Source organism: Saccopteryx bilineata, chromosome 5 (genome assembly GCF_036850765.1).
Source record: "Saccopteryx bilineata isolate mSacBil1 chromosome 5, mSacBil1_pri_phased_curated, whole genome shotgun sequence".
In the NCBI taxonomy this organism is placed as follows: Eukaryota; Metazoa; Chordata; class Mammalia; order Chiroptera; family Emballonuridae; genus Saccopteryx; species Saccopteryx bilineata.
The window spans coordinates 264,230,509-264,256,133 of record NC_089494.1 but is presented as its reverse complement, the minus strand read 5'-3'; the positions used below and the strand labels follow the sequence as shown (position 1 = coordinate 264,256,133).

The window sequence follows — 25,625 nt, the reverse complement described above, 5'->3', positions numbered from 1 at the left end:
GAGCACCAGGAGCTGGGTGGCCTAAAGCAGCAGAGAACAGAAGTCCAGACCAGGGTGTGAGCGGGGCTGTGCTCCTAGAGGCTCTGGGCGCGGGTCCTTCCCACCTCTTCCAGCTCCTGGGGGCTGCACTGCTGCGGCTCCGCTCCTCTGGCCACATGGCCTCTCCCTGTGCCTGACCTTCCCTCTGCCTCCCTCTTATAAGGACCCTGTGATTGCATTCAGGACCCACCTGGATAATCCAGGGTCATCTCCCATCTCAGGTATTCTAATCCCATCTGCAAAGACCCTTTTTCCAAATAAGGTCCCAGTTCCAGGTGATGGGGATTAGGGTCTATCTGGGGTCTTTGGGGCCACCACTCAGCCCATTGTTATCTCCTGCCTGGACCTAGGAGGTGAGCCATGTGGGTTCAAGGGGGGGACAGGGCTTTCACTAATGTGACTTCCTCTGGCCCCCCCTCCTCCCTTGTTTCCAGAGGGGTTCTGCTGCCACCCACCTGTGTGCAGGACTGAGGCTCACAGCTTCTCCCACAGGTGCTTGCTGAGGTGGGGGCCCAGGGCTTCGTGTGCATGCGGGTTTTCTTGTGTTCCTGGGGGGACGGAGAGACAGCCGCAGTGAAAACACAGATGAAGGACAGGCCAGCACTGCAGTGAATCGTGTAGGGCACAACCACATTTGTATGTGGTGGGTGAGTCACACCTAGGTGGCCCGTCCTGGGTGTTTGGGGGTGCGGCTGAGGGGCGGTCAGGCAGGGCAGAGGGTCGCAGGGCTGAGGGGCGGTCAGGCAGGGCAGAGGGTCGCAGGGCTGGGGGGCGGTCAGGCAGGGCAGAGGGTCGCAGGGCTGGGGGGCGGTCAGGCAGGGCAGAGGGTCGCAGGGCTGGGGGGCGGTCAGGCAGGGCAGAGGGTCGCAGGGCTGGGGGGCGGTCAGGCAGGGCAGAGGGTCGCAGGGCTGGGGGGCGGTCAGGCAGGGCAGAGGGTCGCAGGGCTGAGGGGCGGTCAGGCAGGGCAGAGGGTCGCAGGGCTGGGGGGCGGTCAGGCAGGGAAGAGGGTCACAGGGCTGGGCCTGCCCCCGTCGGCTTTGCCCAGAGAAGCAGTTGTGAAGCTTTGGGGAGGGGTTGTGGGGGTGGAGGTGACATCCAGGTGGGACAAAGGGAGCCAGCCAGACCAGCAAGGACAGGGACCCTGAGGCGGGTGAGGGCTGCGGGACACGCAGCCTGCCTGTCCCTTCACAGATCTGCCAGATAAAATGTGCTGGCGATACTTGGGACATAATTATACTAGAGGGTTTTTCGTCTTTTATCTGAAATTCAAGTTTAGGTGTCCTGTATTTTGCTCGCTAAATCTGGGAACTCTATTTATAGTCCCATTGTCTCAGGTTTAAAAACCGCAAACAGAAATATTAAGTAGAGAGAGAAAGGGAACGTCAGTACCTGGAAGGGAGGCTGCCATGGCTTAACCCTTAGCATTTCAAGGTTATTGAGCCCGAATTTGTTTCTGGAATGAGAAAGAGGCCCTCACACCTACCCGCTGTAGACCCTGAAAGGCTGTAGCTCGGCTCTCCTGTCTCGGCAGCTGGTGCCCAGAGCTCGTCGGCGGAGGCTGCCCCCTGGTTGGGGGGTAGGTTGCTCCCCTCTTTGAGCCCTTTGGGCTCAGTCCTGGTTGCGGGGCTGGGTGGGAGCCAGCGGGGCTCCTGGCCCTGAGCTTCCGGTTGGTGTGGTGCTTCCGGGTCATTAGGGTTTCTGGGGCGTGTGGCCCCGTGTGTTTTAGCCCCTGGCAGGTGGACCCCCAGCACAGGCCCTCCCAGCGTACTGTGACTGCCAGGTGCCCCTCCCCGCTCATCGACTCACAGCTTCCCCTCAGACTGTCTCAGCTTGATGTCTGCATGTGTCCCCACAGCCTGCACGTGTCCTCAGTGTGTGTGCCAGTGCCACGTGTGCCCACAGCGCTGCCCCTGCAGGATGTGGAAGGCCTGCACGGTGATGTCCCTGCAGGATGTGGAAGGCCTGCACGGTGATGTCCCTGCAGGATGTGGAAGGCCTGCACGGTGATTGATGCCCCTGCACTGGCGAGTGGACAGCAGGCACGGCCAGGGCGTGCAGCCCAGGGCTGTGTGGGGCTGTTGGGGTTGGATCAGGATGGAGGAGTCAGTGGGAGTCTCTGGGAGGAGGTGGCTCCGAGCTGAGCCACAGAGCAGCGAGGAGGAAGGGTCTGTTCAGGGAAGAGCAGTTCCTCACGCAGTCAGGGCTGTCTGCTTCCTGTGTGTCCCCCACCGTCTCTGTGGGGTGCTCCTGGCCTGTTGCGTTGTCTTGTCCCCCAGGGGCAGGGCCATTGCTGGTCACCCTGGTTCTGCTGTGGAAGCTTCTCAGTGGCCACCGAGTGAGTCAGTGAGCGAAGGAGCAGGAAACCATGCGTCTGTGAGCATGGGCCTGCCTGTGGTGCAGGGGGGGGGTGTTAGGCCGGGGCCCAGAGAGGGAGGCCTCGGAAGGCAGGCTGGGGTACGGCTGAGTCTTTTGAGAAGCATCATGGGGATGTGCGGCTGATGTGGGTAAGGAAGATGAGCCAGGAGGGTGGGGTGGGTGTGGATGGGCCAGACGGCATCAGGGAGGAGAGGCCGAGTGCTGGACCGCTGGCTGTGCGGGTGGCCGGGTGACAGGAAGCCCCGCCAGCCTGTCCCCTCACCCTGTCTCCTGCCCCCATCTTTGCTGCAGTCACTCCACCACCTCCCACCTGGACGTCTGCCTGCCTTCCTCCTGCCGAGCTTCTTGACTTCATTGAGACCTTTCTTCAGTTCCTTCATGTGCAGAAAGTGCCCTGAATGTGACATGAATAAAAGTTACTTCAAAATGCACCACGTCAGTGTCTGTGTTAAGCCCAAAACACTGGAGAGTGATGGGAAGTGACAGGAAAAGTCCCTGAGTCAGACCAGTGACGCTGTTGAGGGCAGGGGTTTGTGTGGACGTGGATGCCTGTCTTTGTCCTCTGAGGCTGAGGTGTCTGCACTGTCCTTCGTGCTTGTGTGTGAACCTAGCCACTATTAAATATAGTGCATTTTCTTTTTCTTTCTTTTTTTTTTTTTTTTGCACCTTTCTGAAGCTGGAAACGGGGAGAGACAGTCAGACAGACTCCCGCATGCGCCCGACCGGGATCCACCCGGCATGCCCACTAGGGGGCGATGCACTGCCCCTCCGGGGCTTCGCTCTGCCGCGACCAGAGCCACTCCAGCGCCTGGGGCAGAGGCCAAGGAGCCATCCCCAGTGCCCGGGCCATCTTTGCTCCAACGGAGCCCCTGCCGCGGGAGGGGAAGAGAGAGACAGAGAGGAAGGAGAGGGGGAGGGGTGGAGAAGCAAATGGGCGCTTCTCCTGTGTGCCCTGGCCGGGAATCGAACCCGGGTCCCCCGCACGCCGGGCTGACGCTCCACCACTGAGCCAACCGGCCAGGGCCTATAGTGCATTTTCTAATTGTCAGCAGTCTTATATTTTTATTTATTTCATTATTTTATTATTTATTTTTTAAAAATTTTATTTAGAAAATTAACTTTGACAGGGTGACACTGATCAATAAGAATACATAGATTTTGCCCTGGCCGGTTGGCTCAGCGGTAGAGCATCAGCCCAGCATGCGGGAGTCCCGGGTTCCATTCCCGGCCAGGGCACACAGGAGAAGCGCCCATCTGCTTCTCCACCCCTCCCCCTCTCCTTCCTCTCTGTCTCTCTCTTCTCCTCCCGCAGCAAGGCTCCATTGGAACAAAGTTGGCCCGGGCTCTGAGGATGGCTCCATGGCCTCTGCCTCAGGCTCTAGAATGGCTCTGATTGCAACAGAGCGACGCCCCAGATGGGCAGAGCATCTTCTCCTGGTGGGCATGCCGGGTGGATCCCGGTCAGGCACATGCGGGAGCCTGTCTCTCTGCCTCCCCACTTTTAACTTCAGAAAAATAAAAAAAAAAAGAATACATAGGTTTCAGGTAAATTTTATGTAGCATTTGAACTGTTGATTGTTGTGTACCCATCACCCAGAGTCAAACCATTTCCTGTCATCTTATATCTGTCCTTTTTTACACCCTTCCCCCCACCCTCTGTTCCCTCCCCCTCCCCCACACCTCCTTCCCCCTGGTAACCACTGCACTTTGATCTATGTCCATGAGTCTCAGTTTTGTATCCCACCTATGTGTGGAATCATACAGTTCTTAGTTTTTTTCTGATTTACTTATTTCACTATAATGTTCTGAAGGTCCATCCATGTTGTAAATGTCACTATGTCTTCATTTCTTACGGCTGAGTAGTATTGCATTGCATACATATACCACAGCTGCTTTATCCAGTCCTCTATTGAAGGACACTTTGGTGGTTTCCATGTCTTGGCCACTGTGAATAATACTGCAATGAACATGGGGGTGCCTTTATGTGCCAATGTTTTCAAGTTTTAGGGGTATATGCCCAGTAGAGCAATTGCTGGATCATATGGTAGTTCTATTCTTAATTTTTTGAGGAACCATCATACTTTCTTCCATAATGGTTGTACTAATTTTTTAAATTAATTTTTTAATATTTTTTGATGGCATATGGTTCACAAAACCATGAGTTTCAAGTGATGAAAGAGCTTGTGCACGTTTGTTTCTCTCAACTTGTTATCCTATGGATTTTGCTTGGTGTAAACTTGACATTACAGAGGATTAGAAGCAACATGGAATGCAGGTGACCTTTGGACAACACGGGTGTGAACTGTGCAGGCCCACTTAGACATAGATTGTTTTCAGTAAATCCAGTCGGCCCTCAGTATCCCTGAGTTTCCCTTCCTTGGATTCGACCAACCTCAGATTGAGAACAGTATTTTTTTTTTTTTGTATTTTTCCGAAGCTGGAAACGGGGAGACAGTCAGACAGACTCCCGCATGTGCCCGACCGGGATCCACCCGGCATGCCCTCCAGGGGGCGATGCTCTGCCCATCTTGGGGCGTCGCTCTGCCACAATCAGAGCCATTCTAGTGCCTGAGGCAGAGGCTACAGAGCCATCCTCAGCACCCGGGCCATCTTTGCTCCAATGGAGCCTCGCTGCGGGAGGGGAAGAGAGAGACAGAGAGGAAGGAGAGGGGGAGGGGTGGAGAAGCAGATGGGCGCTTTTCCTGTGTGCCCTGGCCGGGAATCGAACCTGGGACTCCTGCACGCCAGGCCGATGCTCCACCACTGAGCCAATCGGCCAGGGCTGAGAACAGTATTTTTTTTTTTTAAGAGAAGCATCAACTTGTAGTTGAGTTACCTTTAGTTGTTCATGAATTGCTTCTCATATATGCCTTGGTGGGCAGAGGATGTTCAAGCTAGCTGTGACCCCTTGCTCAAGCCAGTGACTTTGGGCTACAAGCCAGTGACCTTTGGGCTTAAGCCAGTGATGTTGGGATCATGTTGATCCCAAGCTGGTGAGCTGGTGCTCAAGGTGGGGACCTCCGTGTTTTGAACCTGGAACCTCATTGTCCCAGGTTGACACTCTATCCACTGAGCCACCATTGGTCAGGCTGAAAACAGTATTTTTGATCCATGGTTGGGAATCCTCGGATGTGGAGGGCCAGCTGCATGGTTTCATGCAATTTTGTAGGAGGGATTTGAGCCTCCTTGGATTTTGGTGTCTTGTGTGTGTGTGGGGGGTCCTAGAACCAATTTCTCACAGATATCAAGGGACTGTAGTTAAGTTTTGGGGGAGTCAAAAGTTATATGTGGATATTCGGTGCCTCTAACCCCCTCGTTGTTCAAGGGTCAACTGTATATTAATATTTTTGAACCAGTGAAACGGACCTTTGTAACTTAGAATATTATCTTTTCTACTAACTCTAGATTTTCTTCTCTACATATTAAAAAAGGAAAAGGTCTAGGTTAAAGATGCTGGCTGGTGTGAGGCCTTCTGTAGGCGGGGACACCAGGAGCTGCGATAAAATATTTAAGCGGCAGGGCAGGGATCCTGTTCCCGGCGCCCTTCTGCTGGGGGCTGTGGGCGCGCCCTTCTTTCAGGGGCTGCCCCTTCTTCCTCTGCAGCCGGGCCGGAAGAGAGCTCAGGGGGATGAGTGTAAGGCTAGCATTTCAAACTTTATGTGGTACATGACTATATTTCTTCAACTGTATATTTTCGGAATTCCAGTTCTTTGAACATTATTAGATTGTGAGTAATAATTGTGTATAAAAATTTCTGATGTGTTCAAAGAAATGAAATGTCCTCAAATTTGCTAGTCTTTAATTTCTTCTCTCCCTTATTTCTTTCTCCTCATTTCCTAATTCCAAGAGCTGCTTTTCGTTGCATGGCTACATGGCGGCGACCTAGACCGCGGAGGCAGGGAGCCGTGCTCCTGGAGCCGGACCAAGGCCGCTGACGCGCCCTGCAGCGTGGCCTGTTGATTTCTTGGGGCTTGAAGTGGTAAAACATCAAGAATTGACATTTTTAAGAAACCCACACAAAATCTCTGTATAATAAAATGCTGAATGGGCACATTTTATATATGCTTCCTAAACTTATGTTAGTGTTCAGATTTGGGGGATGAAGCGGCCAGGGAATTGAGATAGAGTCTTTGAGAACCAAGTTAATAATTTTTGTCAGCAGAAATACTTCAAGGGAGGTCAGTTTCTACATAGGTATTGCTTGTGTGCTGATAGATGGGAGTGGACAGGGTGTGGCTAACCGAAGAGCCCAGCTGAAGTAGCCCTGGTGTGAGTCCTCATGGTCACAGGTACGGTCACAGGCAAGGTCACAGGCACGGTCACAGGCACGGTCACAGGCAAGGTCACAGGCACGGTCACAGGCACGGTCACAGGCAAGGTCACAGGCACGGTCACAGGCAAGGTCACAGGCACGGTCACAGGCAAGGTCACAGGCACGGTCCCAGGAACGGTCACAGGCAAGGTCACAGGCACGGTCACAGGCACGGTCACAGGCAAGGTCACAGGCACGGTCACAGGCACGGTCACAGGCAAGGTCACAGGCAAGGTCACAGGCACGGTCCCAGGAACGGTCACAGGCAAGGTCACAGGCACGGTCACAGGCACGGTCACAGGCAAGGTCACAGGCAAGGTCACAGGCACGGTCACAGGCACGGTCACAGGCACGGTCCCAGGAACGGTCACAGGCACGGTCACAGGCACGGTCACAGGCACGGTCCCAGGAACGGTCACAGGAACGGTCACAGGCAAGGTCACAGACACGGTCACAGGCAAGGTCACAGACACGGTCACAGGCACGGTCACAGGCACGGTCACAGGCAAGGTCACAGGCACGGTCACAGGCAAGGTCACAGGCACGGTCACAGGCAAGGTCACAGGCAAGGTCACAGGCAAGGTCACAGGCACGGTCACAGGCACGGTCCCAGGAACGGTCACAGGCAAGGTCACAGGCAAGGTCACAGGCAAGGTCGCAGGCAAGGTCGCAGGCACGGTCGCAGGCAAGGTCGCAGGCACGGTCGCAGGCACGGTCGCAGGCAAGGTCGCAGGCACGGTCGCAGGTACGGTCGCAGGCAAGGTCGCAGGCAAGGTCGCAGGTACGGTCACAGGCACGGTCACAGGCAAGGTCGCAGGCACGGTCGCAGGCACGGTCGCAGGCACGCAGGCACGGTCACAGGCACGGTCACAGGCACGGTCACAGGCACGCAGGCACGGTCACAGGCACGGTCACAGGCACGCAGGCACGGTCACAGGCACGGTCACAGGCACGGTCGCAGGCACGGTCGCAGGCACGGTCACAGGCACGGTCACAGGCAAGGTCACAGACACGGTCACAGGCAAGGTCACAGGCACGGTCACAGGCACGGTCACAGGCAAGGTCACAGACACGGTCACAGGCACGGTCACAGGCACGGTCACAGGCAAGGTCACAGGCACGGTCACAGGCACGGTCACAGGCACGGTCACAGGCAAGGTCACAGGCACGGTCACAGGCAAGGTCGCAGGCAAGGTCGCAGGCACGGTCGCAGGCAAGGTCGCAGGCACGGTCGCAGGCAAGGTCGCAGGCACGGTCGCAGGCACGGTCGCAGGCAAGGTCGCAGGCACGGTCGCAGGCAAGGTCGCAGGCAAGGTCGCAGGCAAGGTCGCAGGCACGGTCGCAGGCAAGGTCGCAGGTACGGTCGCAGGCAAGGTCGCAGGCAAGGTCGCAGGTACGGTCACAGGCACGGTCACAGGCAAGGTCGCAGGCACGGTCACAGGCACGGTCGCAGGCACGGTCACAGGCACGCAGGCACGGTCACAGGCACGGTCGCAGGCACGGTCGCAGGCACGGTCACAGGCACGCAGGCACGGTCACAGGCACGGTCGCAGGCACGGTCGCAGGCACGGTCGCAGGCACGGTCACAGGCACGGTCACAGGCACGGTCGCAGGCACGGTCGCAGGCAAGGTCACAGACACGGTCACAGGCAAGGTCACAGGCACGGTCACAGGCACGGTCACAGGCAAGGTCACAGGCACGGTCACAGGCACGGTCACAGGCACGGTCACAGGCAAGGTCACAGGCACGGTCGCAGGCAAGGTCGCAGGCAAGGTCACAGACACGGTCACAGGCAAGGTCACAGGCAAGGTCACAGGCAAGGTCACAGACACGGTCACAGGCAAGGTCACAGGCACGGTCACAGGCACGGTCACAGGCACGGTCACAGGCACGGTCACAGGCACGGTCACAGGCAAGGTCACAGGCACGGTCACAGGCACGGTCACAGGCACGGTCACAGGCACGGTGCCCGAGCCTCGGTTTCCTTGTTTGCAAAATGGAGTTGGCACATTTAGCCTGTGATGTCATGATTGCTGGGGTAGATCATCGCAGCTTATAACAACGGCTGTTATTATCTCAAGAGTTGCTGTGGTCAGGAACCTAGGTGAGGCTCGCTGGGTCCTCTGTCCCGGGGCTCACACACACGGTTGGCCAGAGCCGCGGTGGGCGAGGATCCACCTGCGGGCGCACGTGGTGGCCGTGGCCTCAGAAGACCCGCTTCCCAGGTCAGTAAGGTCGTTGTTGGCAGCACCCTGGCTGCTGTTGGACAAAGACTTGCTTTGTGGGCTGCTTCTGCTGCCTTTTCTTTTTTTTTTTAAGTTACAGCACCCTTTTTTATTGCTCTGATAACAAGGCATCGCCTGCTTTTTCCTGTATCACAGATGTAGAATGTTTAAGTTCAGATCTCAGTGTAGGATCAACAGGAGGTCTGCACCTCTGACCCTGGTGTGGGGGCTGGTGGCATGGCTCACGGTGGAATCAGCAGCGGGTATCAGGGATCACTCCCACAGGGAATCTGACCATGTGCAGAGTTCTTGCCAAAGAGCTGGGACTCATAGTGGGTGAGCGGCTCCCAGAAGCCGTTGTTGGGCTGGATAATGGGCTAACATGACTTGGTCCACATGTGGGTGTCCAGCAGGGACATGGCTGGGTACTTGACGAGGTAGGCGGGGCAGAGGGCAGCGAGCAGTGCACACCAGCCATGCAGTGGAGCAGTGTGTGGCCCTGCTTCTGGACACTGCGGGCATGGTCAGGAACGGGGTCAGAGCAGCACAGAGATACGACCTGGGTGTGTCAGCTAGGCACCTGTGTGCACCTGAGGAGTACCTTCCTCATGTAAGGTACTCACCTCCTCTGAGATGTAGGTGACCGTGGTGATCTGGTTGCTGGAGAGCCTGAATTTGTTGTTGGAGGCCACCCCACGGCTGACGTGAGAGGCTGCGGCAGTCTGTGAGAGGCTGCTGGACCAGGGGTCAGCACTGGACCAGGAATGTACATGGATATGCTGTCAGCAGGCCAGTGGGTCAGTGAGACATAAAGCCTGCATCTTTCTGCTAGGATGTGTCCATAAGAAACTCTCCCGCAGGCGTGCGGGCAAGTTTCAGACCCTTGGTGGGACAGAAGACCCTTTGTGACCCGGGCATTCCGGTGCTCCTAGTAATGGTCCTCGTTGTGGCGAGGAATTCACCGTGCACCCTGCTGCTCTTTGGGTTGGGATGTCTTCAGAGACACGGCGGGGGGACTTTACACCTGTTGCCTGATGAACCAGCGGTTAGGCCGACAGCTGTGGTTGGAGGAGTGGGGTTAAGGGGTTAAGGGGTGATAGGTTTTGGGAATAGGGAAGGAGGGACTCTAGCTTTACTTCAGGGAGCTTGGACACATGTCAGTGGGATTTTGTCAGCTTTCTGCTGTTTGGTTCCCTTTCATTCCTTCACTCTTCTGAGTTGTGCTGATCCAGGTTGTTGATTGGCCTGGGGCCTTTGCTCACCCGCGCCCCAGGGGGTGCTCGCCTCCTGCCCCCCCCTCCGGAGCTCGCCTCCCGCCCCCGCCCCAGGGGGTGCTCGCCTCCTGCCCCTGCTCCGGAGGTGCGCGCTCCACTCTGGGAGGGTGGCGGTCTGAGGCGATGGTCGTGTCCCCACCTGTGCAGCCTGCCTTGCTAGTCTGCTCCCGGGGCCTGGAGGTGTGTGTGTCCCAGCCTTGCCATCCCCGCAGCAGCCGCAGGTGCACACTGCAGGGGCCACTCCCCACTGCTCTGTGCCTGCTGAGGACTGGGGTGTGTCTGGGGAGAGAAGGCCGTCTTCATCTCTGACCACGAGGCAAGGGTGAAGCCACAGCTGACCTTGAAGGCAAGTGGACTTCTCCCAGGCTTCTCCCATATGACCTCACTGACCCTCACTGCCTCAGGCAGGGGGCGCTGTGGTCTGTTGTTCATGGTACCAAGGTTGTCACCACCAAGGTCACATGTGTGCCAGGGCTGGGCCTCCTGCATCTGGTTCTGCAGTCGGAGGGCCCTGACTGAACCTGCTGGACTGTTTTCACTATTGCTGCGCTGCCAGAAAGCAGGCCCCCCAGGACAGGCCCCTAGGACAGGGCCCCCAGGACAGGGCCCCCCAGGACAGGCCCCCCCAGGACAGGGCCCCCCAGGACAGGTCCCCCAAGACAGGGCCCCCCAGGACAGGCCCCCCAGGACAGGGCCCCCCAGGACAGGTCCCCCAAGACAGGGCCCCCCAGGACAGGTCCCCCAGGACAGGGCCCCCCAGGACAAGTTCCCCCAGGACAGGGCCCCCCAGGACAGGGTCCCCCAGGACAGGGCCCCCCAGGACAGGCCCCTAGGACAGGGCCCCCAGGACAGGGCCCCCCAGGACAAGTTCCGCCAGGACAGGGCCCCTCAGGACAGGGCCCCCCAGGACAAGTTCCCCCAGGACAGGGCCCCCCCAGGACAAGTTCCGCCAGGACAGGGCCCCTCAGGACAGGGCCCCCCAGGACAAGTTCCCCCAGGACAGGGCCCCCCAGGACAGGGCCCCCCAGGACAGGGCCCCCCAGGACAAGTTCCGCCAGGACAGGGCCCCTCAGGACAGGGCCCCCCAGGACAGGGTCCCCCAGGACAGGGCCCCCAGGACAGGGCCCCCAGGACAAGTTCCCCCAGGACAGGGCCCCCCAGGACAGGGCCCCCCAAGACAAGTTCCCCCAGGACAGGTCCCCCAAGACAGGGCCCCTCAGGACAGGCCCCCCAGGACAGGGCCCCCCAGGACAGGGTCCCCCAGGACAGAGCCCCCCAGGACAGGCCCCCAGGACAGGGCCCCCAGGACAAGTTCCCCCAGGACAGGTCCCCCAAGACAGGGCCCCTCAGGACAGGCCCCCCAGGACAGGGCCCCCCAGGACAGGGCCCCAGGACAGGGCCCCCCAGGACAGGGCCCCCCAGGACAGGGCCCCCCAGGACAGGGTCCTCCAGGACAGGGCCCCCCAAGACAGGCCCCTCAGGACAGGCCCCTAGGACAGGCCTCCCAGGACAGGGTTCCCCAGGACAAGTTCCCCCAGGACAGGCCCCCCAGGACAGGCCCCTAGGACAGGGCCCCCAGGACAGGCCCCTAGGACAGGGCCCCCAGGTCAGGGCCCCAGGACAAGTTCCCCCAGGACAGGCCCCCCAGGACAGGCCCCCCAGGACAGGCCCCTAGGACAGGGCCCCCCAGGACAGGCCCCTAGGACAGGGCCCCCAGGACAGGCCCCCCAGGACAGGCCCCTAGGACAGGGCCCCCAGGACAAGTTCCCCCAGGACAGGGCCCCCAGGACAGGGCCCCCAGGACAAGTTCCCCCAGGACAGGGCCCCCAGGACAGGACCCCCCAGGACAGGGCCCCCCAGGACAAGTTCCCCCAGGACAGGGCCCCCAGGACAGGACCCCCCAGGACAGGGCCCCCCAGGACAAGTTCCCCCAGGACAGGCCCCCCAGGACAGGGCCCCCCAGGACAAGTTCCCCCAGGACAGGTCCCCCAGGACAAGTTCCCCCAGGACAGGGTCCCCCAGGACAAGTTCCCCCAGGACAAGTTCCCCCAGGACAGGTCCTCCAAGACAGGCCCCTCAGGACAGGGCCCCCAGGACAGGCCCCCCAGGACAGGGTCCCCAGGACAGGGTCCCCCAGGACAAGTTCCCCCAGGACAGGGTCCCCCAGGACAGGTCTCCGAGGACAGGCTCTTCCAGGATGGAGTCCCTCAAAGCAGGCTCCCTTAGGCAGGCCCCCCCAGGGTAGGCCCCTCATAGGCCCCGCCTAGGATGGTCTCCCTGGGACAGGCCACTCCATGTCAGGCTCTCTCAGAATGGGGTCCCCAGGATGTTCCTCCAGGACAGGCAGCCCCCCCAAATGGACCTCTTGTCTCCGTGTTCCCTGTTCCTAGAACAGTGCGTGAACAGGACACAGCACCTGGGTGTTTGTGGGTTGGAGAGGACCAGTAGCTAGCTCCTTTTGTATTGCAGAGCTGTCTTAGTGCCTCTGGTGTTGAGGGAAAGGTGTAAGTTCTGCACTGAGAAGGGACTGCCTGACCAGCATTCGCTTTAGAAAGAGCACTTCCTTCTTTGTTCCCAAAGCCCACGAAGTGTTTTAGGGAGGGGGGGCAGTTTTCCTTGCCTGGGGTGTTTGGGCTCCAGCTCACCCCACTCTGTGTCTGGGGCCTGGGCAGAGGAAGTGCACGGGGACTTGTTTATCAGATTCTTGGAGTTCAAGAGGGTGCGACCAAATTTGGAGGGTTCTTTGCCTGCAGCGCATCTGCCTGCTTAGCTGGGTGACTAATTCAGTCTGCTCTTCTGCTGATGTTTACGTGGGGGCAGGGCTGGTCCCTCCCAAGGCAGCCCAGCCCTGGGCTAGAGCTTGCATGGTGGGTGAACAAAGAGAAACGTAATCCGAGGAGTTAGACTAATGGTATTGGTAGGAGACTGCTCCCAGTCAGGAATATCCAGTTCATCCACTGGTAATGGCAGTGGGACGGACTCCAACACAGAAAACCTCATTGCAGCCTCCCTTGCTCGAGGCTGACCATCACACTAAAATGGTGAGCTGACACATGCTACTTTTTCTGGTCACCCTCACAGTTTAGAGCCGTGATGGCGAACCTATGATACGCGTGTCAGCATTGACACGCGTAGCCATTTTCGATGACACGTGGCCGCATGCAGGCGCATACCAGAGAAGTATGGGGCCGCATGCCGAGAAGGACGTTTCATCCTTGGCTCCTGCACGGCCAGGTGCAGTAGCCGAGGATAAAACATTTGCTGTAGCGTAGACACTCTGTGCTGGGGGTCTCTAGGCCAAAACAACAGAACTCCGGCACAGAGCGTCTAGTTCTGGGACTTCTGGTTAGGCTGTTAGGGGATCTTTGACCTCACTTCCCGCTGGGGGAGCAGGGAGCAGTGGAATGCCGCGGGGGACGCATCTCTGGGGGCCCTGTGATCGCCATTACCAGCAACCACATAACCACAGCAACCATCATCCAATCTACTGTTCTGGGGTGTCGTGGATTTCTAATTGATCATCATTACTGAGATAAGTGAGGGGGAGGCTGGGAGAGGCGAGGGCCTGTGCTATGGGTGCCCTATCTCACCATTAGAAATAGCGGCAACCATCTTAATTTACATAAGATGCAACTTGCAGAATTTCAAGACAGCATCTGGGCTCAGGTGTTTGTTGACTTGAGGTCAAAGCTTGAGAATCTGGAAAGGTGCCACTTGGAGAATCAAGAGGAGTGCCACTACGGACAGGAAATTTGGAGTGCCTGGAACCGATTACCAGACATTTTTAGCACCCTGAAAAATATAGCAATGGTTTTACTCACAATTTTTCCCTCTACATACTTTTGTGAGACCTTATTCTCAGCATTAAATAACATCAAAACCAACAAAAGAAACAGATTGACAGATGAAGTTAGTAGCACTTGCTTGGGCTTGAAGTGTACAAAATACCAACCTTCAATTGAAGATTTAGCCAATGAAATTCAGCAACAAAAAAGTCACTAATAGGCAGGTTAGTTAAAGAATTCCCCCTCCCTCTCATTTATCTTAGTTCACAGCACCCCACACAAGTTAAATAATATCAAGACCAACAAAAGAAACCGACTGACAGATGAACAAAGAAGTCACTAAGCAGCTAAGTTAAATAATTAGTTTTGGTTTATTAAATACAGTTATATATTACAATTATACATTTTTGTTATTTAAACTATAAATATCACAAAATTATGGTTTTTTTCTCGAAGTGACACACCATCTGAGTTATGCTCGGTTTTTTGGCGAATTTTGACACACCAAGCTCAAAAGAGTGCCCATCACTGGTTTAGAGCTACCACAGGTTGAAGTCTCGGGTGTGGCGTTAACAATGGACTTGCTCACACAAATACTTGGGCTGCCAGCTGCACCCAGGAGTGTGGCCAGTCTGCAGGTGCGCTGCGGACGCACTAGGGCACCCCGGCCCTCGCTGCCTCCCGCCTTCTCACCTTACATGTTTGTTCTTCGACAAGCACGTGGGGCCACAGGGCCTTGCCCGCCAGGTCCTCCCCCCTTAGACATTGGCTGCCAGATTCTGTTCCTTTGCGTGAGCGCATCTTTTCTCTCTGAAAGTTTCGGGGGGGCTTTTTTCACTTGCCCTGCTCAGCACGTTAGTACTTGGTGGGGCCTTTGAATTTAAAGGGTCTTGTTTTTCTGTAACTCTGGGAAATGGTCCATTAATTTTTGGATCAACTAGTCAACCAGAATTTGTTATTGGACAAACATTGACCACCACTACTGAATTGAGTCCATCCATTCACCCACCCACCCACATACCTGCCCACCCTTCTGTTCATTCCTCTGTCCCCTCTGCTTATCCATCTATTTAGCCATCATCCACCCACCACCCACCACCCATCTACCTACCCATAGCCAGAGCTGTGTCCCCTGAGCTGTGGGCACCAGCTGCTCATGTGAAAGCAGCCTGGTTGTGAGCCACTCCCTCAGACTGGCATTAACTGGTGGCTTCCAGTGAAGCTTTCTGTCCCCCGGAGCCTGAGTCCATAGCCCACGCCCCTGAGTCATGGAGGTGGAGCTGGGGAGTGCTCCCTGTGTCTTGGTGGCTGCAGGATCCCTCTGCTTTTTCTTGAGGTTTCTTTCTCTCAGTCCTTCTTCCTCCCCCCACCCCCATCAAACAAGGCCAAATATTTCACTAAATACTAAGCTCTAGCTGCTGCAATTTCAGCTGTCTCCAAGGTTCTCCAAAGAGAACTTTGTGTTCTCCAAAGAGAACACTGAATCTACAATTTAAGTCCTACAACCCCAAATATAACCTGCAGACTTGGGGAGATCCTTTCTGGCTGCCCTTTGTGGGGGATGCCTGGACAGATGAACAGAGACTCATTGAATTGGCTGTGTGTTTTCTTCCCCTCCGTTCTATCCTTCTCTGCGTGGCAGCTCCTGGGTGGTCTTACAGCTTTCTGCAGTGCGTCTTCCATCTCCTGGTCCCTGCTCTGCTGCAGAAGCTGCCCTGTGTTACCCTCTAGCCTGTGTTGTTTGTACATTTTTGTAGACTCTGTTTGCATGATTGTTCCTTATTTGTGATAGCCTGCTTTTGAGGTTGAATCTTTCTGAATCTCCATGTGTCCTGATAAGGATTTTGGGAGTCCCTCTGGGAGTACCACTTGTGTCCTGCCTGTGAGTCTGTGGGAATGGCAGCTAGTCACTGAGAGGGGCCACTCTGGGAAGAGAGTGTGGTGTTGTTTTTTTTTTAATTTTTATTTTTTTTGTATTTTTCCGAAGCTGGAAATGGGGAGGCAGTCAGACTCCCGCATGCGCCCGACCGGGATCCACCCAGCACGCCCACCAGGGGCGACGCTCTGCCCTCTGGGGCGTCACTCTGCCGCAATCAGAGCCATTCTAGCGCCTGAGGCAGAGGCCACAGAGCCATCCCCAGGGCCCGGGCCATCTTTGCTCCAGTGGAGCCTCGGCTGTGGGAGGGGAAGAGAGAAACAGAGAGGAAGGAGAGGGGGAGGGGTGGAGAAGCAGATGGGCGCCTCTCCTGTGTGCCCTGGCCGGGAATCGAATCCGGGACTCCCGCACGCCAGGCTGACGCTCTACCACTGAACCAACCGGCCAGGGCCGAGAGTGTGTTTTGACTGTTGCTTGGTTGGTACTGAGGTGCCCCCAAGCTTTCAGGAGAGGCGGGGCCGGTGACCAGCACGTGGGAGACCAGAACCTTGAGGTGGGCCCAGTTTCCCAGGGAAGTGGGGGGAGCTTGTGGTCACCCACCAATACCTTGGGGGAGGGTACTGAAGTTTAGAGAGGAAATGGGCCCTGAAGGGATGAGGGACAGGGAGACAGACAAGAGGTCCTGACCTGGGCTGAGGGAGTGGACAGCACCTTCCATGGAGTGCAGGGGGTGGGGGCTGTGACTACCAGAGGGTGCCTGCTGGGTGTGCTGTGCCCCTCAGGCCCCTTGGGCACTGCTGTCCAGGCCTTGTGTGTGAGCCCCAGGTGTGCAGAGGTGGGGGGTGCTGCATAGCTAGGGAGCCAGCACCCCTCGGGAAGGGAGTCTCCCCTCATGTGGCAGCTTGTGCCTGGCCCAGTCGTGTGCCTTGTCAGCACTCGGTGACACAGATGAACAGCAGGTGGGTCAGGTGGCAAGGGCTGGAAAGGGATCCTTTCAGGCTCATAGCATGGCAAGGGCGTTGGTTGTTGGTTGTTGGTGACTAAATGGCCCAGAAGTGGTCTTGGAGGGCTGAGAATCAGCCATTGTCCTTTTTGGTGTTGGGGGCACCTGCTCTGTAGGGAGGGCGGGTCCAGGTCAGCCTGGGTCAGGGGCTGGGCTGGAAGAGGGTCTGGGGCTCGGGAAAGCATCTCAAGGGGCAGGTGGTGGCCACTAGGATGGACTGGAGGGGGAGGTGGCTGAGACACAGGGACGGTCAGCGTGTGTCTGTGTGGAGGGTGTTTTGAGTGCATGTTCCCAATGGAGGTGTTGGGAGAGGTGGTGTCTGGTGGGTATTTGGCACCATGGGCAGTACCAGGGTGGTGATTGGAGATAGCGGCTGGGATAGGATGGCTTTGGGGGCAGGCATGAGGGGCTGGGGTCTGTTGGTGGGCAGATCCCAGTTAGAGAAGGCAGCATGGTGCCACCAGGCCCCTGTACTGACTGGGGCCAGGCTGATGGGGCGTCCCCAGTGTTGGAGGAACTGTGGAAGTGGACAGCGCCTGCTCCCTCAGCCGAGGCACTTCCACTTCCTCCAAGAACCCCTGTGTGTGGTATAGAAAGCCGAGAACAGCTCGAGTTCCAATCCACTTCTGACACTAATTGGCTGTGCAGTCTTTTTTTTCTTTAGATTTATTCCTTTTTTTAGAGGGAAAGGAAAGAGACAGACAGACAAGGAGGGAAGAGCAGGAAGCATCAACTCCCGTATGTGCCTTGACCAGGCAAGCCCAGGGTTTTGAACCAGCGACCTCAGCGTTCCAAGTTGACACTTTATCCACTGCGCCACCACAAGTCAGGCTTGGCTTTGCAGTCTTAGCTAAGTTACTTAACTTCTCTGTGCCTCCATTTCCTCATCTGCAAAATGGAGATAATAATCTTACCTGCTTTACGTGATGCTGGTCATGGGCACACGTGTGACTGTGTGTGACGTCCTGAGGACCCTGCCCATCCTAGCACTGCAGGTGTGAGTGTTGTCTGGCACTACCCTGAGCGCTCACTCCTCCCCGTGCACTGGGTGCTATCTGCCCTGTGCTGCTCAGTGTCTCCTTGGATCATGCCTCATGCACTGTTCTTTATTGCTTTGGTCTTTTGGCCTGTGCTCAGCCCAGGCCTGTGGCACTGTGAATGTCTAACATTTGGTGGCACAATCCTGATCAACTGAGCATTGTTCTCACAAAGTGTCCCCTCTGCAAGGGCAGATGCAGGCTGCACCGATAGCCTGAGTCGTGCACACTGTGCCCGTCCCCTCTGCACGGGCAGATGCAGGCTGCACCGATAGCCTGAGTCGTGCACACTGTGCCCGTCCCCTCTGCACGGGCAGATGCAGGCTGCACCGATAGCCTGAGTCGTGCACACTGTGCCCGTCCCCTCTGCACGGGCAGATGCAGGCTGCACCGATAGCCTGAGTCGTGCACACTGTGCCCGTCCCCTCTGCACGGGCAGATGCAGGCTGCACCGATAGCCTGAGTCGTGCACACTGTGCCCGTCCCCTCTGCACGGGCAGATGCAGGCTGCACCGATAGCCTGAGTCGTGCACACTGTGCCCGTCCCCTCTGCACGGGCAGATGCAGGCTGCACCGATAGCCTGAGTCGTGCACACTGTGCCCGTCCCCTCTGCACGGGCAGATGCAGGCTGCACCGATAGCCTGAGTCGTGCACACTGTCTGTCCCCTCTGCACGGGCAGATGCAGGCTGCACCGATAGCCTGAGTCGTGCACACTGTGCCCGTCCCCTCTGCACGGGCAGATGCAGGCTGCACCGATAGCCTGAGTCGTGCACACTGTGCCCGTCCCCTCTGCACGGGCAGATGCAGGCTGCACCGATAGCCTGAGTCGTGCACACTGTGCCCGTCCCCTCTGCACGGGCAGATGCAGGCTGCACCGATAGCCTGAGTCGTGCACACTGTGCCCGTCCCCTCTGCATAGGCAGATGCAGGCTGCACCGATAGCCTGAGTCGTGCACACTGTGCCCGTCCCCTCTGCACGGGCAGATGCAGGCTGCACCAATAGCCTGAGTCGTGCACACTGTGCCCGTTTCCTCTGCACGGGCAGATGCAGGCTGCACCGATAGCCTGAGTCGTGCACACTGTGCCCGTCCCCTCTGCACGGGCAGATGCAGGCTGCACCGATAGCCTGAGTCGTGCACACTGTGCCCGTCCCCTCTGCGTGGCATGGTTTTCCCTCTTATCGGCAGAGCGTTCTGCTCCAGGCACCAAGCGTACGCCTGGGACTGGACACGCTCTGCTCTGGAGGGGTGGCCGCTGGCCTCATCTGTTCTTCCCACTCGGGGCACTCCTGGACCCTCTCTGTAGCTTCTGGGTCTAGGATGCTGCCTGGCATGGGGTGGGCACTCACTCCAGGGCGGTGAGTGGCGGAATTCACCGGAATGGGACTTGTTTTATAGCAGATTTAAACCCTGGAAAGGAAGGAGTAGGGAAACATCGTGGTGCCTGGTGTTTACTGTACTTCCCCATGTATAGGACACAGCCACTTCCGAAAAATTTGGTGTCTAAAAACTGGCTGCGTCTTATACAGTGGCTGTAGATTTTTTACTTGCATTTCCTGCTTTTTTGCTCTTGTTGTCTTTGCTCTCACTGTTTCACACTTGTCACCGGTATATGACAGCAGGTTACGTTTTGCCATGTTCTGCCCAGAAATGGCTTAGAAAAGATTTTCATACAGTGCTGAATTCAAGTTTGCAAAAGTGAATGGAAATTGTGCTGCTGAACATACATTTGGTCCTCTTCCAACTGAGAAGTCCATCCGAGACTGGCTACAGGAAGAGGAAACCCTACTGCAAACACCACGGCAGAAGAAGGCCATGAGAGGCAAGTCAGCAAAGTGGCTGATTTAGAGAGGAAATTGAACATACGGCTTAAATAGCAAAGGGCAATTGGAATTCCTGTGTCCACAAAGATGGTCCAGCATGAGGCAAGAAGAATTGCTGATGAAAAAGAAGTTACTGACTTCAAAGGAGGACACAATTGGTGCTTCAGGTTCATGAAACAGGGTGGACTAAGCGTGTGTACATGCACCAGACTTGCCCAAAGGATGCCTGAAAGCTGTGAGCAGAAGGTCCTTGAATTTCATCGTTTTGTCATTCAATGTCAGAAGACACATCTGTTTGAGTTGGGACAGATTGCAAATATGGACAAAGTCCCCCTTCAGTTTGATGTCCTAAGTAACAGAACTGTTGATAAGAAGGGGGTGAAAACTGTAACTGTGAAGACAAGTGGACAGGAAAAGAGCCATTATCCAGTTGTTCTGGCTTGTTGTGCTGAGGGAACCAAGCTGCCTCCTATGCTGACTTTCAAACACAAACCAATGCCAAAGGAAGACATTCCTCGAGGAGTGATTGTCCATGTTCATGACAAGGGCTGGATGGAACAGGATGGGATGAAGATCTGGTTTGAGAAAGTTTGGAGCCCTATTGGTGCTTGATCAGTTCAGGGCACACATAACAAAAAAACACAAAGAAGATTGCTGCAGAGCAAAACACAAAATTGCCATCATACCTGGAGGCTTGACATCTCAGCTGCAACCACTTGATGTCAGCTCTAACCAACCCTTCAGAGCTGCCATGAGAGATGAATGGAACCAATGGATGGAGTCTTCTGGGGACAATTGGACACCAGCAGGAAGAGTGAAGAAGCCAACTATACGAGAAGTTTGTACCTGGGTGTAAAGATCCTGAGATAATACCAAGATTGAGATCATTTTCAAGTCATTTAAGAAATGTGACATTTCAAATGCCATAGATGGAACTGAGGACGAGGCAATATATGGAGACAGTGATTCGTCATCAGACACAGATGAGGACAAGCTAATGGAAGGGAGTTTTGACAGTGATGAGGAGCAGTATGAGTTTTATGATGAATAAAACTTGAGTTCAATAACTTTTATGTAATATATTTTTTTCAAATTTCAGGCACCAAAATTAAGGTGCATCTTATACATGGGAGGGTCTTGTACATGGGGAAATGCGGTAATTCTAGGTTCCATTGGGTTGACCCTTGAGTGAATGGAGGGATGACAGTACCATTGGGCATGCACTTGGCTGACCCTGGTAGTGGGCATAGTGAGAGTGGAGACCCTTGTGTCACAGCTGTTGGTGCCATTCGGCCGCTGTCACCTGCACGAAGCCCTTCAGTTACCTTTCTGCAGATTGAGGAGGGTGAGCAATGTCTTTGTCAGCTCAGCGCTCTATCAGGAACAGGAGACCACAGGCTGAGGCCTGAACGACAGCAACACACTTCTCAGTTCCGGGGCTGGAAGTCCAGAGTCACGGTGCTGGCAGCTCCAGCATCTGGCTCATGGGCGGCTGTCTGCTCCCAGGTCCTCCTGGTGGAGAGCAGGGAGGGGTGGTGGGGAGGTCCTGCTTCTCCCGTTGTACAAGGACACTGTCCCATCATGGGGGCTCATCTAAACCTAATCACTCCCAAGGGTGCATCTCCAAATACTGTCCATTCCAACTTATGAGTTTGGGGGAATGCAAACATTCAACCCAGAGCCTCTGGGTGCAGGGGAGGGACCCCAAATTGCCCAGGTGGTGAGATGCCAGTTGAAGCTGGAAACTAGTGCCCTGTGGTTTCTTCTGAACTTCTGTTTGTTAGTTTTACTAATTATTGATACAGTTTCAGGAAAAATGAAACTGTAGGATGAACTTATGAAATGTGCTTGTAGGCTCTGGCTGGTTGGCTCAGTGGTAGAGCATCGGCCTGGCGTGCAGGAGTCCCGGGTTCGATTCCCGGCCAGGGCACACAGGAGAAGCGCCCATCTGCTTCTCCACCCCTCCCCCTCTCCTTCCTCTCTGTCTCTCTCTTCCCCTCCCGCAGCCAAGGCTCCATTGGAGCAAAGATGGCCCGGGCCCTGGGGATGGCTCTATGGCCTCTGCCTCGGGCACTAGAGTAGCTCTGGTTGCAACAAAGCAACACCCCAGATGGGCAGAGCATCGCCCCCTGGTGGGCATGCCGGGTGGATCCTGGTCGGCGCATGCGGGAGTCTGTCTGCCTCCGTTTCCAACTTCAGAAAAATACAAAAAAAATGTGCTTGTAGGTATGACGATTTAGAAACAATTTGCTTTTAATCAATAGAGGAACATGACAGTAAGAATCCAATAGAAATGTTTGGGTGAACTGCATACAAAACTGTTAGCCATACAGCATCGTGACTCTGGGGGTCAGATGAATTACAGAATGATTCTGCATATAAAACTGGGGAATCATTCTTCCACAGAGGATCTGTTATTGTTTGGAAGAGAAAGCCAGGAGGTTTTCTATTCCTGGAGGAGCAAGCAAGGACCTCAGTGGCCTCTGTTCTGGGAGAGTTCACAGTGACAGCCAGCCCCTGCAGCCATGTCAGGAACCGTAGGAGCCAGGATTTATTGTGACTGCCAGGAGCCAGGCACTGTTCTGAGCATTTTTACGTAGGTTATTTCATGCAAAACGCCCACCAATATGGCGGCTCCCCTTGAATGAGGTTCCTTTGACTGCTGAAATGAATGATCACAAACCTAGTGGCTTAGAACAACACGCATTTACTCTCTCACATTCTGGGGCTCAGAAGTCCAAACTCAGTCTCACTGGCTAACGTCAAGGTGCTGGCAGGCTGGCTCCTTCTGGGGGTCCCTGAGTGGGGGACCCCTTTCCTCACCTTTCAGCTGCCTGATGCCACTGCCTTCCTTGGCTCCTGGCCCTTCATCTCTTGTCTAAGCCCATCCCTCGTCTCTGCTTCCCTCATCACGCGGCCTTCTCTGTGACTCTGACCCTCCACCCCCTTCTGCAAGGACCCCGTGGTTACATGAGGCCACCCGGAGAATCCAGGGTACCCTTCTGTCTCAGGACCCTTCGCCTGATTGCAGCTGCAAGGTCCCTCTGGCCATGTGAGGTGACATTCATGGTTCTGGAGATTGGGCATATTTGGTGGTGGGGGGACATTAGTCAGCTCATGACACCCCTTAAACAGGTCCAATGAGAAGACACTAAAACACATTTCTTGGACATCTTTAATATATATATATATGTATGTGTGTGTGTATATATATATATATATACACACACACACACACACACTTTTTTTTTTTTGTATTTTTCTGAAGTTGGAAATGGGGTGGCAGAGAGACAGACTCCTACATGCACCTGACCAGGATCCACCTGGCACGCCCACCAGGGGGCAATGCTCTGCCCCTCTGGGGCGTCGCTCTGTCGCAACCAGAGCCACTCTAGTGCCTGAGGCAGAGGCCACAGAGCCATCCTCAGCGCCCGGCAAACTTTGCTCCAATGGAGCCTCAGCTGCGGGAGGGGAAGAGAGAGACAGAGAGGAAGGAGAGGGGGAGGGGCGGAGAAGCAGATGGGTGCTTCTCCTGTGTGCCCTGGCTGGGAATCGAACCTGGGACTCCTGCACACCAGGCCAATGCTCTAATATATATATTTTTAATGATTAGTATTAAATATTAAATGTTTACTCATAATATTTATATGATTAATTTAGCACCACTGAGATATTAAATAATATAGTAATTTAGAAATAAATTGAAAGTTTTTTTTTTACTCTTGTCATGAAGTAATTTTATTCAAACATGCCTCCTACGTGGCAGTGTTTTCATCCTTCTTAGAGCTGCTCTTGGAGTCATTTAATCGCCTCCCACTCTGTCCAGTTTTCTCAGTTGTGTGTATGTAACTTACTTTAAATTATGCTTGTATTACCAGAAACCTGATCCCAAGACATAAGAATTTCTCCTAATAATGTTAAAACCTACTTAAACCCACTCTTTAAAAAACTTGTTTTTACTATATTTTTATTTTCACTACATAACACTTAGTATATTGCTGTTTTTAAAATTGAATTTTATTGGCGTGACACTGGTTAACTGTATTGCCTTTTAAAGTGATCTTTAAAGGGTTTTGTTTAGAAGAGCGTTCTCACAGCAGGCCTGCCTGCCGAGCTCCAGGAGGCCTGCATCAGGGCTGCCCCTGGCTGGCATCCGGGAGCCGGGTGTCGGGAGCGTCCCCAGCACCCTAACATCGGAGCAGCTCCCTGAGCCTCAGCTCCCTGTGTCAGCGGTGTGTCTGTGCCAACGCCCCTCTCCTCCTGGGAGCTGCAGCTGGGTGGGGCCAGCCCCCAGCACAGCCCTGCTCTGTGTCTCAGGGGCCTCCTGGGTGGACTGACTCCGCAGTGCTGTCACACGCAGTGCGTGGAAATGAGCGTGTCCCGTGACCCAAAGAGGGTTCTGGAAACTGCACCCATGCCCCCTCTTCCTTCACCGACTCTGCTCTGGGTCCCGTCACTGCAGGAACTCACAGCCGTGAGCACACTGAGCCCCCGTCACCGACTCTGCCCTGGGTCCCGTCACTGCAGGAACTCACAGCCGTGAGCACACTGAGCCCCCGTCACCGACTCTGCTCTGGGTCCCGTCACTGCAGGAACTCACAGCCGTGAGCACACTGAGCCCCCGTCACAGACTCTGCTCTGTGTCCCGTCACTGCAGGAACTCACAGCCGTGAGCACACTGAGCCCCCGTCACAGACTCTGCTCTGTATCCCGTCACTGCAGGAACTCACAGCCGTGAGCACACTGAGCCCCCGTCACGGACTCTGCTCTGGGTCCCGTCACTGCAGGAACTCACAGCCGTGAGCACACTGAGCCCCCGTCACGGACTCTGCTCTGGGTCCCGTCACTGCAGGAACTCACAGCCGTGAGCACACTGAGCCCCCGTCACCGACTCTGCTCTGGGTCCCGTCACTGCAGGAACTCACAGCCGTGAGCACACTGAGCCCCCGTCACGGACTCTGCTCTGGGTCCCGTCACTGCAGGAACTCACAGCCGTGAGCACACTGAGCCCCCGTCACGGACTCTGCTCTGGGTCCCGTCACTGCAGGAACTCACAGCCGTGAGCACACTGAGCCCCCGTCACGGACTCTGCTCTGGGTCCCGTCACTGCAGGAACTCACAGCCGTGAGCACACTGAGCCCCCGTCACGGACTCTGCTCTGGGTCCCGTCACTGCAGGAACTCACAGCCGTGAGCACACTGAGCCCCCGTCACGGACTCTGCTCTGGGTCCCGTCACTGCAGGAACTCACAGCCGTGAGCACACTGAGCCCCCGTCACGGACTCTGCTCTGTGTCCCGTCACTGCAGGAACTCACAGCCGTGAGCACACTGAGCCCCCGTCACCGACTCTGCCCTGTGTCCCGTCACTGCAGGAACTCACAGCCGTGAGCACACTGAGCCCCCGTCACCGACTCTGCCCTGGGTCCCGTCACTGCAGGAACTCACAGCCGTGAGCACACTGAGCCCCCGTCACCGACTCTGCTCTGTGTCCCGTCACTGCAGGAACTCACAGCCGTGAGCACACTGAGCCCCCGTCACGGACTCTGCCCTGGGTCCCGTCACTGCAGGAACTCACAGCCGTGAGCATACTGAGCCCCCGTCACGGACTCTGCCCTGGGTCCCGTCACTGCAGGAACTCTCAGCCGTGAGCACACTGAGCCCCCGTCACGGACTCTGCCCTGGGTCCCGTCACTGCAGGAACTCACAGCCGTGAGCACACTGAGCCCCCGTCACGGACTCTGCTCTGGGTCCCGTCACTGCAGGAACTCACAGCCGTGAGCACACTGAGCCCCCGTCACGGACTCTGCTCTGTGTCCCGTCACTGCAGGAACTCACAGCCGTGAGCACACTGAGCCCCCGTCACGGACTCTGCT

General features: G+C 56.0%; 2 protein-coding genes across 4 annotated transcripts in view; both read left to right on the top strand.

Moving 5' to 3' along the window:
- The window catches only part of RGS12 (regulator of G protein signaling 12), a 147,077-nt gene that overhangs the window by 6,485 nt on the left and 114,967 nt on the right, over positions 1–25,625 (top strand). The window contains exon 1 of one of the 3 annotated variants that reach the window (XM_066279763.1): positions 8,851–8,953. The exons of the other annotated variants lie outside the window; for them this stretch is intronic. The gene's annotated coding sequence lies outside the window, so the exon portion shown is untranslated. Of the gene's footprint in view, positions 1–8,850; positions 8,954–25,625 lie in introns of those variants that run through there. 3 annotated transcript variants of the gene reach the window in all.
- LOC136306681 (putative per-hexamer repeat protein 5) lies at positions 6,695–8,750 on the top strand. The gene is made up of 2 exons (XM_066233107.1): positions 6,695–8,084; positions 8,281–8,750. Exons 1-2 carry the CDS (start codon positions 6,695–6,697, stop codon positions 8,748–8,750), a joined length of 1,860 nt encoding a protein of 619 aa, XP_066089204.1.